The sequence below is a fragment of the Phoenix dactylifera genome, chromosome 2 (genome assembly GCF_009389715.1).
Source record: "Phoenix dactylifera cultivar Barhee BC4 chromosome 2, palm_55x_up_171113_PBpolish2nd_filt_p, whole genome shotgun sequence".
Taxonomy (NCBI): Eukaryota; Viridiplantae; Streptophyta; class Magnoliopsida; order Arecales; family Arecaceae; genus Phoenix; species Phoenix dactylifera.
The window spans coordinates 26,004,732-26,022,945 of record NC_052393.1 but is presented as its reverse complement, the minus strand read 5'-3'; the positions used below and the strand labels follow the sequence as shown (position 1 = coordinate 26,022,945).

The window sequence follows — 18,214 nt, the reverse complement described above, 5'->3', positions numbered from 1 at the left end:
AATCAAGCATGAACTGTTTAATTGAGCATGATCACGAGCATGTTATTTGATTTGTACGTGGGAAGCATTTGAAATGGATTTTAAATCTTGCTTTGAATCTATATGTATGGATATTTGATAGAATTATGGTTACCATATGCCGTGGAAACTAATTTCGAAATGGATTTGATGAGTATTTTCTACTCTACTTATTATTCAAGTCCACCAAAGGGATTGATCATTGGCTACATATCCAGAAACTAGTTTCTTTTAGGCCTAGCCGTTAATAAAGCTAGTTTCTTTTAAACCTAGCCAGTGGAGCTGATTGTGGCCATATGAATAACTACTAGCTCTTTTGAAGCTTTGCGAGTCAAGACTAATTCGCTGGAATATGCTGATGGATGACATATCCTACACTCAAGGGCAGGTCTCTTTCAGGTCTTGTCATGGTGCTAATTGTAGATATAGTCGATAAGATTGTTAGAGGGAAAAGGTTGTAAATGCTTTTAAAATTTCATAAAAAAAGAGTTGAAACTATTATGGCTTACTGGACTTAAAATTTGATAGTTGAAACTATTATGGCTTACTGGACTTAAAATTTGATAGTTGAAACTATTTGAACATTGTAATAAATATATATGTTTGATCCAACTAGCTATGCAAATGTTACTTACTGGACTATTAGCTCATGTTATCTTTTTACTAGATACCTAAGAGAAGCTCCGATGGGTTATGGGTTGAGGGTTAAAGTATTATGGCTTAGCCAGTTGTCCCTCAATGAGTAAATTTGTATCAATTTTTTTTGTGTTATTACGGAGGAAAAGAGTCCTTTTGGAGTGGCCTTATTCAAGTCTCTGAAATCAATTAATACTCGGAGCTTTTCATTCTTCTTAATTACTAGCCCTATATTTGCCAACAATTCCACATACCAGGCTAGTTTTATAAACTTAACCTTGAACAATCTTTTGACGTTCTCTTTTACCTTTAGGGTCACGTTAGACAGGGAGGCAGGGAGCCTACGGAGACTGGCACGGCCGGATGAAACGGAAGGCCGCTGTGGGACTCCCACCAAGGGTGCTCGAGGACCGCACTAGGGCCGCCTCTTGCCACAGCAAAGGTGAGGGGTTTGGAATAGGCACATGAAATGTTGACCTGTCCCCCACGATGGGTAGGCCGCACATGCAACTAACGGATCGCAGCGGGACCCAATAGGGGTTCTCCAAACAAGAGTGAAGGTGTAACAAATCAGGATCTCATCCAAAATGGCTCGTCGGAAGGTATTATTTGGGTTTACCCAAGATCTACCCAGCAAATAACCGATGTGGAACTAAACACACGCCTGCACGGGTCCTCACATACTTCCCCGGTTCAAGCCCTGACGTCTTCGTCAGGCTAAGAGTTCAAATCCATTCAAATCTAATCACAAACACCACGATCGGTCCGTGGTCAACCCCAATGAATCTGTGCTGCAGTATCTCCTAGTCCACATAAGTTATGGGCCGGATCCACTCTGATACCATTTGTAACAACTCAGGATCTCATCCAAAATGGCTAGCCGGAAGGTATTATTTGGGTTCCTTGATACTGTATAAGTACCCAAGATCTACCCAGCAAATAACCGATGTGGGACTAAACACACGCCCGCACGGGTCCTCACAGAAGGGATGCACCTCGCGATGGTTGGCTGCAGCAAGTCAAGGAGCCCGCCGCTGGCTGCGTATCCGAGACTGCTCACGCGTCGGTACGATCACAGTCTTTGGCAACTTGAAAGGTTTGAGCCTTTCCTTGATTGGTAATATGTGTTCCATCAAATTTTGGTCATGTTCAGGCATCTTCGTGCATTTCCAAGCAGGGTTACTATCTTCCTGGTCTTCTGGGCTCAATGGTTCGCTTACAATTGTTGGCCTTTGTTGAGACGTAGTTCCCAGATTAACTTCAAACACAGGATCCTGTACCTTAGCTTTGGTATCTTCCTTGCTCGGTTTATTCCTTTAGCCACTACTCAGCTTATCCTACCTGATGTTCCATATATCCAATCTATCAGGCATTTAGGAGTACATGTGTCAGGTTGTCCCTTAGATTATTTGCTCTATTCCTCTGATGGAACTCAAAGATATCGAAGCTTCGGCTTCTAAGTTATTAGCTTTTTCTGTCCGTCAATTCTAGGTACTTGGTTCTTGCACGAATATTTCCTTGTTTCAATCTAGCTGGGACTAGAACATGTCAATCCTCAGCCGATGTTATTGGCTAGGATGTGGTGTAAATAATATCCCTCATATCCTATCGGTCATTGATAAGAGAGATAATGTGATGTATCGAACACCACATCTGTATTTTATTGGATGCCAATGGCAAAGGTATCTCAAATAAATACATCATTTGGAATTCTTGCAGTCTCTAGAGGTTTGTTTATCTCTAATTACAACAACAACCAAAACATCCCTTTTTTCAAAAAGTGGCCAAATTTCTCTACTAGACAATTCACTCCCTTGATTAGATCACTTCCCGAAACATTGCAATAAACTAGAATTCTTCTATGATCGGCTTAGTACAGTATAGAAGTCTTTATAAAGCCTTCTACTTTTATTGGCTCCAATAGCTTCCGTCCACCGAAGTCTCCTCTGTTTCTAGTAGACAACCTTGCCTCCTTTTGTGCCAAGATGAGTTAGGATCTCATTGCACTTCAAGCTATTGCTTGTCAGAGATAAAAGAACTTGAGCATTTTGGGTTTTTACGATCTGAGGACCCTCAGGTATTGATTCGAGATTCTTTCGGTCTCCATATGCTTCATCTTATTTTTAAATATAATGTATCCGAACCTTTTTCCTATATTTTTCCTTGTCATCCCAAGGATACTTTTCTATATGGGAAGCCCAATAATAAGGTTCACTCTGGAAGCACCCAACTATCATCGGCCCAGGCTAACCTAATGTGACCTTAGAAACCATTGGTCGGACCATATTTTCCAGCAAAAATCATCTATCTAGGAAAGAATGGTCTCTTGGACAATTGGAACTTTTTCAAGTTTCGTCCTATAGCTAAGCAATCCCTTATCAATGTCACTCTATGTTTTTGGTCTCCCTCGACCGACACTATTTATTAAAACCATGAGATGACAGATTCTAGTTTGTTAGACTTAGTGATTCTTCTCAATCTCAAATTCACTAGCGAAATATTCAATCCCAATGCTCAAGTCGAAGTTCCCAACAACGATTTTGGCCCAAACCCGAGTAAGAAGGCCAGTCACAAGGCTTATGTGAAAGCCTTCTGCCAATAGACTAGATCGGTTTCGCATCAAGAATACATTGCCTTTTTCTTGGTTTGAATATGCACAGGAGCGGCCCAATGTATTTGGGGGCCTAAGGCCGTTTTGTCTTTGAGGCCTTTCCTACAATGAGCCGGCCTAAGACGAACTCATAGAAGGGCCTTTTTCTTTTCCATTTTGTCTTTGAGGCCTTTTCTGCGGTGGGCTTTTTTGGGCCGGGGCTTAGGAGACCGCCTAAGTCGCCTAAGGATTGGGCCGGCCCTGGATATGCAAGTTCCTGTGCTCTCCATTAGTCAAGATTGTAAAGACATACCTTAGATTGGCCACTGTCCTGATCGATCACTCTAGCTGTCCTCATGTGTGCCTACTTTTATTAGTATTTAGGGAGTTTAATTTGGAAAGTTGGAGATTTGGAGGTCCTTTGTGGAGCTTCTAGCTCTAGCTTTACTCCTATTTTTCAGAGATCTGACCACCTCTGACTGGAATCTCCAAGGTTACTCCCATCAGTCTGCAGTACGCTCGCTTAGAAGGCCTTTTCCCTACTTTTGCAGAGTATTTCAAAAGATTTTATGAAGATCAAGCCCTTTGGGGGCATATCTCTCTACTTCGAATGGCCGAACTACTACCCTGGCCTTAACACTAGCCAAATATTGGAAGATCGAATGATCGTCAACGCCCTGTAGATAAAGATTATGAGTTAGGATGACAAGATGTGATTGGTTATTGGCAAGATAATGACTAATACCTCATGGCCAGCAGCCTAAATGCTGAGAAGCTATGCTTCTGTACATGGTGTGGAATATGAATTGACAAACGTCTTCGATCCTTTGGGATATGAATTACACACATAATTTAATGCAAACAATAATGGATTAAACTAAATAGAAATTAATATCCTGCAAGAAGAAATAGATAGGAAATAACCAAAATGCATGTCCTTGGACATGAATAATGATTTAGAAGTATAATAGCAATGAAATATGATAGGAACGCTTTTGGTAGCAGTCATGTTTCATAAGTTATATATTTTAACTTAATAAAAACATATGAAAAATGCTTATCTCCCAAAAATATTTCCTGAGTTCCGAAACGCATTCGTCAACTCATGATTTATTTTCTTAGAGGCAAAGTTAGTATTTTGGCCTCTAATAAACTACCGATTCGTGGGGTTTGGGCACTAAAGGCCGGGTTTATACCCATTCCGGAGAGACAGAGACGCATCAAACAGTTAGCCTACTGAGCTTTTGAAACAGGGCAACTACTTAGTTATTAAAGATTACAGATAGCTTCTCTTCTGTTTCCCACTTCACCCTCTTAATCCAATCTCACAGTTACAGTCGCAGGACAACCGTGTAAAGCTACTGACATCGAGAAACGGCGAACACCAAACCAAACGACGAACGAGAATGGGATGCCATTCAGAAGACGGAGACGCCACGCCCGATCACCGGAGCCATCTCCGGAGATCAGTGGTCGACGAGGGCGAGACCTCGCCGGCGATACTCTCCGTGCAGCTCGACGACTGCTCCACCCCGAACTGTCCGTTCGCGCTCTTAAAGCTCGGGCTCCTAAGGCTCTGAGAATATCCGCCACCGCCGCCACCAATGTACGTCTCCGGCACCGGAAACGAGAGCCGCTTCTTCGCCGAGCCACTCCGCTGTTCCCTCTCCGGCGTCGACGGCCTCTGCCTCGGCGCGCTCTGCGACCTCGACCTGGCCTTCGCCGACTCCGTCGCTGCCATGTAGTTCGGCACCGCCGCCTGCTGCTGGTGGCGCTGCCCCCCGCCTCCACTGTAGTAATAGTAACCGGATCCGGTCGGGGTGTGAACGGAGGCCGAGCTCCTCTCTTCCCTGCCACAGCGAGGGCTCGCCGAGCGGACCTGAAGACTCCTAGCAGCACTCGAGGGGGAGGGCGTCGCAGGGGAGTGGAGGTGGTTGGACGACCGGTGGTGAGGAGACGCCGGTGGTTGATGCCTCCTAACATTTGTAGGCGTGGAATAGGAGAATGGCCGAGCAGTGTCGATCTCTAGAGTCTTGATGGGGTCTCTGTCCACGGAGGCTCGTCCTCTTCTGCTATTTCTATTATCACATGAAGTCCTCGAAGCCATCCAGCGGTCAAGCCACCTTGGCGGCCGCTGCTCTCCGTCCGATATCGCCGTATCCTCTTGCAGTTCTTCTCCACAGGGGAGGGATGAGGCGGTCTTACCATCAGACCTCCAAAGCTTTTCCAACAGTAAAAGTGTAAAACACGAGTAACTTTCTTTCAGAAAAGCTAGAGAAAAGAACAAAGGGAAGTAAAATAAAGAAAAAAAAAAGAAGAAACATACCTGCTGAGAAAAAGCATACGAGAGAGCTCTCTCTCTTTTCATAGCAGCCTCCTTCCTGCTCCGCAACATGGACTGGATCTCTTCAATAGTACGTGGATGGTCGTCCCAATCGTCTGCATAGCTACTCCCATCCCTCGATTGCTGAAGAGATATATAACAAACAAGAAACTTAGTTTGGCCAAGGATTTTGCTTGGTTTGGAGTTGGCTTTAAGGTACTACCACGGATCGCCGGTCGGAGAGGTCGTGGAGGTAGCGAGAGTCCCAGATGGAGGTGTCGCAGCTGAAGGTGGCGGACTTGTTGCTGCTGCGGCTGGTGCCCTCCCGGGCGAGCCTGGCCCGCTGGTCCCGCACCCTCTCCTGCACGCGCACCAGCGCCTGCATGCACCGCAGCGTCATGTTCGCCTGCCTCCTCACGTTGTGCCCTCTCACCAGCGCCTGCAACTTCACCAGCCCCCTCAACGCCTTCAAAGCCCTCCTCGCCTTCACAGAATCCAACCATTTAACCACACCCATTCATCTCTGCTCTCTACTATACCTCAAAGAGAAAAAGAAGAAAGAATGAACACATATAGCTAGAATATCATGCACCAAGTATCCTCGGAAAGCCGTTTGGATGACGATGGCGGCGTAGCGCTCTTTGACAAAGCTGGCAGAAGGCCTAGTTAGCCGGACCACCTCTGCTGCAGCCTGTGCCGTCGCGACGGCCGCCTCCGCGGTAGCTGCAGTCGCCACCGCCACCGCTATTGCATGCCTCTGCTCCGCGCTGGCGTTTGCCGCTGATGATGCCGTCACCGACCTCACCTCCGCTTCCTGCTGCGTCTGCTGCTGTTCCTGGCTTGAAGCCTTCAGAAATATCCATCTCCTCTTCTCCCTCTTCTGCCGCCACCCAAATAGATTCATAGTATAGCAAGTGGTAAAAAGAAGAAAGACTAGTTTGGAGAAGAAAAGGGGGAAGAAGAGGAAATGCGTTGTGGGAGCGACCTTATCCTCGTCGTGGTCTGGGTCCTCGCGAGGTCTGGAGGGCTTCTTTGGGGAGTCTTTGGAGGGGGATCTGAAGGCTCTTTTGACCGCCGTCAACCACGAGCTCCCACCTTTCTTTCCCATGAAGTAGCCGGCATTTACACCGTTACCCAACGGTGAAGCCCAAAAGGTAAAGAGTAACCCGGCGGAAGGGAAGCGGCGCAAAGCTTAGTGCGAGCTTCGTTCCGATAAAGAGAGCCGGGGTGGAGGGAGCGCGTACGGCAACCGCATGCCTGCGCCTTACTGGCGTTTAGTAGGATAGTAGTAGTAGGACTTTTTCTAGCTTGACCCCAATCGAACTATCCTCAACCGCACCAAGTTTATCCATGCAGGGGCCCACGAGGGTGAAAGTTTGGGTGAGAGAGTAGGATTCTTAAGGGGACGAAGTCTGCAATTTTATCTATCTTCAGTACCAACCGGTCAGGAGCACCGGAGTGCGTTTTTCACAAGAATTAATTTAAAAATAATGTTCGTGTCCGGGAAAGGCTGCGAAAGTTAAAGGTCGCGCGAAAAGCAAAGCAGGAAGTATGATTAAATGTGGAGAGAGAGAGAGAGAGACAGAGAGAGGTGGAGAGATAGAGATCTCGAGGCCGACGAAGGGAGAGTTGGCAACCATCCGTGAGTTGGCCGCACGTGCCGACCCAGAAACCCTAAGTCTTTTCCAAGGTGAATGTACCGCACACCTCATAATTCATGGTTGCATGGACCTACCCACGTATAAGGTGCGGCAGATGGGACTGTCGGCGGCCAATGTGCTAAGACTCTGGTTAGACCAACATTTTGAACACTGTGGTTTGTCAATCGCTCAACCTAATATTCTTGTTTTACATGCAATCGTACATTTAATTTAATTTGTACATAGTTATACAAATCTTTTCATTCAACTGTGGTCGCTTCATTAAAGGAAGTTTGGAGAACTGAAAAAATAAAAAAATGATGCAATATATGACTTGCTATTATTGATGGGCATGTGATGGGGCCACACCTAGCTACTTACCACATCTTGGTGCATTTCTTTTACATGTAAAAGATGTAGTGCGGCTTTCTGCCACCCACTTGAAAATAAAGAAGAAGAACATGCAAGCGTATGGACCAATCTGTTTGGCTTCTGCCACTGCGCAGGAGGGGACACCAGCTCTCTGTTTGTAAGGATTTGGCTGCATGCGCGCCTCCGAGCTCGAGAGAAGGCCGCAAACGGACGGGTTGCATTCAAAGGCGCGAGGCGACCGTTTTCTGCCTTCCGTTCTCGGAAGGAGGAAAGCGGACATGGGCTTCCCGGTTCCCCAGAGGCATTGGGTTGGGGGTCAAGATGTCAGGGTCAAATCAAATCTTGTGACCGTTGTGGGACGCCGTAAGCGTTGGCGCCGTGCGCCCAGCACCAGCAGGGACTGGCGTCGTCCGCCATCCTTTGCGCTGCGCGCGGTCTGCGCCCCCCACCCCCCCTGCTGAGGTGATCCATGGCCGTCCTGGTGCTGCCATGGAACTGCTTGTGGGCTCGACGGATGACGGAGCCTGCAAGTTATTGGCTCAACTAATTCGTCTGGAACAGCTCGTTCCACATGAAGAAGGGCCCTCGGAAGACTTATCTTATTGGCTGACCTACAAGTTATGCTGTTGTTGGGGTCAATATAAGTCTTATTTTATGATATCCAGGAATAATGGATAGCTCAGGAACTGCCACTGCATTGCTGCTGATGATCGTTATTTATATTTTTAGTGTTTCCAAACGAAAGTTATTATGTTGAGGCTATTTAAATGCATCATTTTATGCCGCGATATCATTATAGAGTCACTATAAAAATTTATTATTTTAATAAGAAATAGTTTCAAATCGCATAAAAAGGAGCAAATGATGATGATACTAATTGTTATTATTGTTTCTCTTTTGACAGCGGTGGGATGGGGGCGTTGGGTTGTTTATGGCGAAATAAGGGTATTATTGGAACCTTACTTTGAGTCCCTGTCTGCTGACGTCCAACTGTCCAAGATACCAACCTGCCTGGCCGATAGAAAAATGTAGATACTTCCCTTCCATCACGTAACCTCTTCCAAATCATAAATTTTAATTCATCTAAACAGGATGGGAAGTCTGCAACTATCATTTTATGCCGCTATTGGCAGGAAGGATAACAAAATAAGAAGGGCAAAATGAAAAAAAAAAAATAAAAATACATAATATTTATATAGTTTGGTCTATTGTTCTATACTTATGGACAAAGATGATGCAAAGGATTCACTATAAAATATTGTAATTACGAAGTATAAGATTTTCTTTTTTAAACCCCAGCCCTCGATGCACTCAGTCTATAAGTCAATTTAGACTCAAACCGGCATTCTAAATTATTTTGGACTCGAACAGGTGTCCTAAGTCAAATTATACTTCATGAAAAAAATAGTAGGCAACTCGACCTAGGTTCACACCGACCTTTTTAACCTCGGAAATGAAAATAAACCAACGAGAATGATTTCGGCCCCGATTGAAGAGTCGATCAGCTGAGGAACCACCAGTTGAGGAGCCATCAGCCGAGGAGCCAATCAGCAGAGAAAAATAATCAGCAGGTGTCGACAAGGATTGACAGTTCTAACAACCGATAGTCCTAGCCGTTTGCAGTCGTGGCAGCAACACATCCCCCACCCGATCAGCATTGCACGCCACCCATGTGGACTGACTCCCATGCCGCGATTGTATTGCTGGCCGTTACTTAGCCATCAATAGGAGTTCCACATCAATAGTCTAAGTTATTGAATGTAATCTACTATCTCTAAAGTGGCTTTGCATAAAAAATCATACGATTTATAGACCCTTGGCTTACGTATCGAGTACTCAAAAAATATATACTACTTGTGTGGTTTAAATTGTCAAAATTTTGACCACCTGATGCAAAGCTAAGTATAAGGCCCGGCCCGAGAACCTTGCTTTTGATCTCGACTGATAGTTCATTACATCCAAACCGCTCGAATCATCAATGTGAAACCTCCATAGTCCAATCTAAACTTAACAAATTCTACGTGAAGATTCATTCGAGTGTTGCTAAGTCCAACTCTCTCTCTTTCTTTATATATATGTATGTACATAGGTATTGTTGTGGCTCAAATCTGGCATGAGGGTGACCACGTCGGAGGAGTCGGAAGAGCCGTCAGTGTGTGGAGAAAAAGGATAAGAGCCACCTTCTATGGTCGGCAGTGTATCTACACAAAGCCTCACCGGTATTTCCGGTGAGGACCCTCCGACGATCAAGTTAGTGTGGAACTCAGTTGGTCTAGCCAAAAGTCCCTTAAGTATTATCTAATGAGGCTATTTATAGTCTCTGTAGAAAGGCCCAGGTGGCGAAGGTATTGCCTGTCCTCATTATGAAATGGAATGGCTCTAAGTTGGATGGCGTGCAGCTCGAGCTTGCTGGTGGCGCCATCCATTCTTGGGAATGGTAAAGTGTTGACAGTCGTAGCAGGGTATGGTCGGAGTAGCACGGTGTTGTCCTTGGCTGTTGTAGGCCTGTAAGCAAAAGCATGGCGTGGGGGCGTCGTTACGTAGGGCCACGTAAGAGGGCGTAGGCATGTATGTGGGTACGGCCGTTAGCAGGGCCGAGCTCGTTGAGAAGTCGCATCATACATTTGGTAAGGATGACCTGACGGGTGCTGAGGTTAGCCTAGCATCTCGAGCTCCGAAGTGTGCTCGGCAGAGTGCCCCGAGCTCAAGGGTCGGGGCATATCATTGGAGAGGGCGCCCCGAGCTCGATCAGGGCGAGTCGGCGAATACAGGAGACGCCCCGAACTTGGTCAGGCGAGTCGAAGAATATCCGAGGTCGAAAGAGCTTTCGAATGAGTCCAAGGTCGGACTGGTTCTGGGCCGGACCGTAGTTCTGTCCAGCTGACGTTGGAATCTATTGGGCCGAAATTGGGTGGCCCTTTTGTTGTGGGCATGACAGTATATTTCGCCCCCCATTAGGTATGTACATAAAAATGTACATATATATTTATGTAGATATATATGTATATATGCATGCATGCATGTATATCTTATATTCTATAGTGAAAAGGGTTGGTGGGTTAGGAAGGAGGGGGGGTTGGAGTATTTACAATGTCAAGAGATTTGAGGTTAAAATGTGAGGAGTGAAATGATTGGAAGGCATAGGGTTGTCATGGATAAGAATGGATAAATGGTTGAGATTTGTCTTTCTAAAGGGTTATCTCGGCTAAATAGTGGGAAATATAGGACAGGGTGTAAAGAATATGATGGGTAGTATTATGGGGGAGAGAATAGCGGGAATGACAAAAGTTTAGTTAATAGAACTACATTGATGGTAAAGAATAAACTGTCACTAGGAGAGGATATAAGAGACCTTAAAAAGCCAATATATATTGATTCAAATGGTCCGAAGGTATAGCCAGTACTTGAGTATAGAACCCTTTTGCTTCCTTGAAGCAAGAGAGGCTAATTTAAGTGTAGATTTTTAGTGTAGAGGGAACAGTTATAGAATGATTGGGATAGATTTGACCATGGTTAAAGGTAATTAATACTTGTCAATATGATCTAAGATATGAAATTGTCGAGAGTTTCAAAGCCTCATAAAACTCAACTAGCATTAGGATAATCAAATATATCTTTTACATTCACCCTACAAGTTATTGGAAAGCTCTGTCAATTTCAACACCAGAGGTAAGATCACATAGATGAACCTTCATAGTGGCAAGCCTTAAAGTCATTGCAAAGCTCTCTTTTCTTCTTCCTTTTTTTTCCCCCCTTCTCTCTGAGATCGGGAGGGACTCTAAGCACCAGCCACCCTCCAAGGAAATTTTCTACCTTGTACCCCAACTACCTTATATAAGCTAGCGCCCGAAATTCCAAGTAGATTTATGCCACTTTTTATCAGGGAAATCTAGGGCATTTTTTTTATTAGTACAAAGTGAGGGTATGTACCACTTGAAATCAAACTATAACATCTTTCTCAAATGGCAAGAGGAAATATATCCAAGCAAGCATTTGATGATAGGTTATTGAAAAATTGATAAAATTTTTGAGTTAGGTTTTGGTGGTTTAAATATTAGTTTGATTTTGTCTTTATTAGAATTTAACTAGGTTACCCTGCAACTACTATTTCTATTGAGACTAGGACTAGATTTAACTTTTAAGAGAAGACCTTCCTTTCTTACTCTAAAGTTATCTTAGTTAGTTGAGAAGGTAATCGAAGATGCAACATGACTCTACAAATAGCATTAACCATAATGAAATTTTGAGGCAAGTTTATTAGGATTTCTTACAGTACTAATGGCACATAAAGTTTCATCAAAAAACAGAAAAAAAAAAAAAAACATGTATAGATATGGCTTAATTTGAAAATTAAAGTATCCATGTTAATAATTATCTAATTGGTTATGGGTGCCTTACTTAATTTATCATTAATAGCTTCTAAATTTTTTATTTAAACTTCATGATTGGCTAGAAAAGAAGAAATGCCTACCAAAATCGTCTTCCGCAAAGTTCAGTCTAATGATAGTCAAAGGGCCATATGAAAAACAAACGCATAATTGTTAATTGACCCAACCTGATTATCCACTCCAAATGATATATAATTAGGCAATCAGGTCGTCTTGTTAAGTCAAAGGGCCACACATGAAAAAGTTACGAAGATTGTTTTGTGGAACACAACCATTTCAAATGCAGCAACACTTGTTCATGATGGATTTTTAGTACTGCTTCAGATTACGGACAACTAAAATGTAAAGGTGAACACAAGCTAAGCAAAGCCAAAGTACTAAGCAATTCAAGCTCACTCGCCAGTCGCCACATGAGATGGGCATCTGATCTCAACTTCTCGAGTTGAGTTTCAAAACAGATGCTCAACTTAAGTGAGCTGAGCTTAAATTTCTACTTGTCTTGACAAATCCGATATTAAGGTTTGCCTTGTTTGTGATCTGAGATTTAAATTACGTTTTCTTGTTTTCGAATGGAATATCCTCCACCAAACAGTCATGCTAAAGCTATTCATGAACAGCTTCGTTTTATTAGCAACTCTATTAAACGATGGTACAAGTCCTATATTTCTCGAGAACTTATAGAAAAATAATATTGTCTTAGTTTGCTAAGTAAATATCAATGGTAGTGCTCTTTGTGGTTGCAAAGTAAGAAGGAATAAAGATTCCTTCAAATCAGATAGCACCTTTTGTCAGCCACACACTCTTTTAAGCATTAAGTCTAATCACTTTTGCAGAAGGATACACAGTTGTTTCTGAACAATTACTTTCATCTTCCTAATCCATTTAGCCAGCTTGATTCAGAAATAAGTTATTTCTCTAAAATTATGAAACAGATTAATCCTCTTTTCTCTCCCTCCAACCTGTTCCATTTACTCCTATCAATCAGTGTTCTTATCCTCAAATAAATAAACCACAAGGAGCTGAGTTTACAAAGCCAATGGCTCCAAACTTCTTGTTTCTTTTGTCACTTCCCCTGCCGGAACTCATCCTGTTTTAATAGCGTTAAGCTTACCTACCTGGAACGTAACTATAAGAATTTGACCCCCTAAAGAGACATAGCAAGCAATTTTTTACATTAAGTAACAGAGAATACAAACCATCGCATGCTCTAAAAAAGAGAGTCATCGGCTCATTCACATTCTCCATTATTATATTCCTTTCCCAAAACCTGACAAAATTCAAAAAAAAAAGGTATAAAAAAAAGAAGGAAAAAATCAGTAGCAGATGGGGCAGAGCACCAAACCGTTCTCATTACACTCAGTACATCTCACAACCTTCCCCTTCCCAGGGTTCCCTCCACCACCCTGCACCCCTTCCTTCTCCTCCTCCTCCTTCTCCGCCGCCGCCACCGCCACCACCACCACCTTCCGGCTTCCGCGGCACTGGAAGCACGGTAGAAACCTCACCCCGCCGCATCCGTCGCAGACCCCGCCGCGAGGCGCCATCGGCAGCCCCGCCAGCAAACCCGCCAGCCCGCCTTCCTCATGGATTCTCAGCACCGCCTCCGCCCCGCCGATGTCCCTCCCCTTCACAAACAGCCTCGGCACCGCCGGCCCCTGAACTCCACACCCCTTCATCAGCTCCCGGAGCTCCTCCCGGAATCCCATGTCCATCGACACGTCCCGCTCCCGGACCCACACCCCGAGCTCCTCCACAGCCGCACGCACCGCGTTGCAGTCCTCAAACGTCTTCCGCACCCCGCGCAGCGTCGTCGTGTACAGCACCGCCACCTGCGCCCCGCCTGGCGGGCACCTCTTCTCGAACATCTCCAGCGAGTACCTCACCGGCCGCTGGCCGGCGTTGAGCGGCCGGAGGACGTTTCCCTTCCGCTGTGGATCGGAGAAAGGGAGGGACCGGTGGGAGTTCTCCTTGCACGGACTTGGGGAGGGGGGGAGGGGGGGCTTGGTGGGTGTGGTGGGGTCGAGGCCGGCCATGAGCTCCCAGGAGTTGATGACCTCAGGCTCGGAGCGGGGGATGGGGAGGAAGCGGCGGGTGAAGGAGGGGGGAGACGGCGGTGGAGGAGGTGGTGGTGGTGGTGGTGGTGGAGGGGTTTGGGGAGGAGGTTGGTCGAGGGTGGTGAGGTGGCCGTAGGTGGTGGAGGTGAGGGAGACGATGTGGTGGCCGATGGTAGGGCCGCCGACGATGCGGTCCTCGTCTTCGAGGAAGGTGGAGGAGACGCAACCCATGGCTGGCTAAGTGGCTAGCTTTCTATGTATCTTGCAATGGAGGCAGCATGGAGAGGAGGAGGTGGGAGGGAAGGGAGATTTCAAAGTTTCAAATAGGCTGGACCGCTGTGTATTTTGTCCGGTTGTTTTAAAGAAGGGAGCATACGGTAGTATTGGACGCTTCAAGGGGAGAAATTTAAGCGGCGCGTTTGGACGGGGGCGTGACTCACGAAGTAAGGGAAAGGTGGTCATTTGGCCACTTGGCGTACGGAGATGGTCTCTTCCTAGTTGGGTTCATTTGGTTTTATGCAGTGGAACAGTGTTCGCGGCAGGGAAATTCAAAATAATCTGGACAAGTTTGGAGTTTGAACTTTGTTTCAAGCTGATGAAGGGACTAGATTGCTGGCTCTTGAGTTTGTCTCGTTGGATTGAATAACTGGCGTTAGAAATACCGGCATAGGGAAATTTCTGTAGCTTTAAACTTAATAAATTATATGAGGGCTTACTGTTGTTGGAGAAAAGCTACGAGCTGCTTTAGAGGGTTTATCCTATGCAAGGAGGGTTCTCGTTGCCGATTGGGTTGGGTGCATCTTGAGGAGGACTCTTCTGTAGTGATTGACTGGATTCAGGATGTGGACATGTATGGTGACGGTCACTCCCTCATCCTAGAGACTCGGAGACTGACTTAGGAGATGGGTGATTTTCAGGCTGCACATGTATACCGGGAGATGAACAGAGGAGTTGATTGGGTCGTCTCCTAGATTGCCCAGCACTCCGAAGAGCTACATTGGACATCTGTAGTTGATAGTTGCACTTCTTTGTTCTATTTATTTTTTTTTGATTTGGCTAGATGTACTCAAGTTAGAGTTATATGAATTGACGTTTTAACCCAAAAAAAAAACCTTAATAACTAATTATTGTTATTTTTAGTAAATGGCACTCTAAAAGTTAGAAGATGATTGCTGCGGTGTTTCTTTTTTTTAAAAAAAATAGATTTATCATAGCCATCCATTTCAGATGGCTAAACGCCACCCTCGTGACTTGTTCCGCGTCCCATCTCCAATGACTCCTCACAACCCACCCTTCTGTCGACTCCTCCCATTCCGCACCACTCTACTATTGAGAATTATTGCTCGTCCTACTTGTGCTAAGATTTTATCCTTAGTTTTGTTTTACTTAATTATTTATTCTATAATAGTTATCTTTATTCTTTAGTGATTATCAAGACTTATCTTTTACGAGACGTTGGTTTGCAATTTGAGCAGGAATCAAATCTTATCTTTAACGGTCTTATCAAGTATGAAACTATATTTAAAGAGATCTTTGGTGTGCAGCGTGAGAAAAGAGAGAGAGTGAGAGTTGTCCTTCTCGATGATGATTGAAAAGAAGTCTTTTTGTATGGCTCATTTTTTAATAAAATATTTTTTTCTCTCTTCTAATTATTTTTCTTGTAGTGTCGCTTTTCTATTTTTTGTTTAATATTTGTTCTAAATCTTGGGCCAATATGGTCGACCTACTCTGTGTAGCATCCGTTCTATATGGTATTAGAGCCATAAGCTTAGAGATCGGTTGTTCGATGTTTGTAGTTTGGCATGGGTAAAGAGTTTTCAATAATTTGTTGTATGGTGGTGCAAGCATGTGAATTCTTGTTTGGTGATTGAATGGTGAATCATCATATGTGAAGCTACTATCATCTCTAGCATTGGGATCAAAAAATTGAATAACACGAATTATGCGTATTGGAAGGTCTGGATCAAATCTTATTTGATCGGGAAGGTTTATGGAAGATTGTGAATGAGGTAGCATATTGGTCGATTGACATTCGGCAAACGAGATTCCTACTATGGTTGCCATGATCTACTCTAAGACGGTTAAGCCTATAAACAGAGCCCTTGCTCTGATACCAATTTGTTGGCCCAACTAGGCAACCCAAGAGAAGGGGGTGAATTGGGTTTATAAAATTTTGCAGAAATAAAATCAAATCCCCTCAAATAAAATTAATTAGATGCAACAAGTATAGCAAGTAATAATCATAAATATACAACTAAGTATGAAAAAATAAAGAGTGAATAGAAGAAAAATAATACGTAACGATTTATAGTGGTTCAGTCTTCTTGTGAGCCTACATCCACCCCTCGAACTCCTACTTGAGATTAATCCACTAGGCTTATCCAAAGCTTTACAAACCGCTTGTCTACCAGGTGCAAGCAACCTTTATATATCTACTCTCTCAAATACTTTTTTCTTTATCTAAAGTACAATCCTCCTAAGCAATCACTCTCTATCACACAAGCTCACTCTCTATCACACAAGCTAGCAAGAGCTTCACACTATCTTACAATACTTAATCAAAATAATAAGAATGAAAGCACTATACTCAATTTTTCAACAAGAAAAGATTTTCACTTGTAAGCACAATACTCTCTTGATTTCTCTTCAATCCTCTTTGGAACTCTCTTCCTTGTTACAATAAGAGGTATGAACCTCCTTTATAGGCATGAGAAGCCATTTTCTTGTTTGAAACAATTTGAAGCTTTGGAAATCCTTTTTTAACACATTTAATGTAGGCATATTTGGGTCAGATTTGGTTTTTTGTATTGCAGTACTTTTTGACAAATTAAAAGGTTGAATTTGATTTAGTGGCTCCATACAAAGTTGCAACCCTTTAATTTATCTTTCCAATTTATAAGAATCATTTCAAAAGGACACTTGGTTAAAATGTTACAGCTAAAAAACTAAACATATGTTAGCCTGAATTACAGCTATAGATAAATAGATTGCAGACCCTATTACTCATAGTTAACATTCAAATTTAAAAATATATTTAATATAAAAGTTGTAGCCCTTTAAGTTTTATTCCCAACCTGATATTAATCATTTTAAATTGACATTTGGTTGAAAAGTTACAGCTAAAAGAGTAAACATATGTCAGATTGAAGTACAGCTATGGATGGATAAATTGCAGACCCTATTACTCATAGTTAACGTTTAAATTTAAAAATATATTGAATATAAAAGTTTTAGATAAATAAGTTTTCTTTCCAGATCATCAAGACTTGTATTAATATTATATTTGAATAAAAATTATACCAAAAATACTAACATATGTTCAGAATTCTAGCATTTGCCTTCAAAAGAAATCTCAATTCCTAATTTCATTCATTTGCTATAATCATAATAATGAACTAAATTCATTTGTTTGTTATCATCAAAATCAAATAGGAAATCATTAAAACCATGGGATTAACACATTCATCATCAAATAAGTGGTAAACAAAAAGAAAACACTTATTATATTTAATATTTTAAGAAATAGAGTAGCCAAATCTGAGGATGATAGTGTTATTTGATGATTAACAAGCAATTATCTAGAGTATATTATAAGTTAAATTGATACTTCATTTATAAGTTCATTACTCTCAGTATATTTGTATGAATTGATATAGATACATGTCTTTGTTCATTTGAATGAATCTAACCTTGAGATGCAGCAAAGTGTAGATTGAGTCGACCCAAAGGATGATTGGGTCGACCCCGGCACATCAAGAAGTCATTTGGCACACTTCTGCAAAATTGGCACAGATGAATAGTGAGTTGGGTCGACCCAAGGTAAGCATGAGTCGACCCAAACTTCAAGAACCTCAAAACATGAAAGAAATATGTTCTCTGGATTTACTGAGAGGGTCGACCCAAACAGTGGTTGAGTCGACCCAAGCTTGAGTCGACCCAAACCCTGAGAGGGTCGACCCAAAGGCAAGACAAAAAGGCAGACAGAAAATGGTTCTCTGGAATTACTGAGAGGGTCGACCCAAGAAGAAGTTGAGTCGACCCAAGTGAACTTTGAGTCGACCCAAAGAATGGTTGGGTCGACCCATGGAAGGAAGGCTAAAATTTCAAGTTTCTGTGTTTTCTGAGAGGGTCGACCCAAGGAATGTTTGAGTCGACCCAAGTGAAAGTTGGGTCGACCCAAGGACAGGTTGAGC

General features: G+C 43.4%; 2 protein-coding genes across 2 annotated transcripts; both read right to left on the bottom strand.

Moving 5' to 3' along the window:
* Positions 1 to 4,466: 4,466 nt before the first annotated feature.
* On the bottom strand, positions 4,467 to 6,907 carry LOC120109937 (protein IQ-DOMAIN 1-like). Its single transcript, XM_039123769.1, has 5 exons — positions 6,553 to 6,907; positions 6,160 to 6,447; positions 5,791 to 6,051; positions 5,571 to 5,711; positions 4,467 to 5,465 (listed from the first exon to the last, which is right to left on the bottom strand). Exons 1-5 carry the CDS (start codon positions 6,673 to 6,675, stop codon positions 4,689 to 4,691), a joined length of 1,590 nt encoding a protein of 529 aa, XP_038979697.1. The 5' UTR covers positions 6,676 to 6,907; the 3' UTR covers positions 4,467 to 4,688.
* A 6,268-nt stretch (positions 6,908 to 13,175) lies between these two features.
* Positions 13,176 to 14,762, bottom strand: LOC120104490 (uncharacterized protein At5g39865-like). The gene has a single exon (XM_039115692.1). The coding sequence runs from the start codon at positions 14,250 to 14,252 to the stop codon at positions 13,281 to 13,283; it is 972 nt and encodes a 323-aa protein (XP_038971620.1). The 5' UTR covers positions 14,253 to 14,762; the 3' UTR covers positions 13,176 to 13,280.
* Between the last annotated feature and the right edge of the window lie 3,452 nt (positions 14,763 to 18,214).

Coding starts and splice junctions, on each gene's coding strand:
- LOC120109937 (XM_039123769.1), bottom strand. CDS start 6,675: ATGGGAAAGAAAGGTGGGAGCTCGTGGTTGACGGCGGTCAAAAGAGCC. Junction 6,448..6,552: donor CAGACCACGACGAGGATAAG/GTCGCTCCCACA, acceptor GGGTGGCGGCAG/AAGAGGGAGAAGAGGAGATG. Junction 6,052..6,159: donor CGGCTTTCCGAGGATACTTG/GTGCATGATATT, acceptor GATTCTGTGAAG/GCGAGGAGGGCTTTGAAGGC.
- LOC120104490 (XM_039115692.1), bottom strand. CDS start 14,252: ATGGGTTGCGTCTCCTCCACCTTCCTCGAAGACGAGGACCGCATCGTC.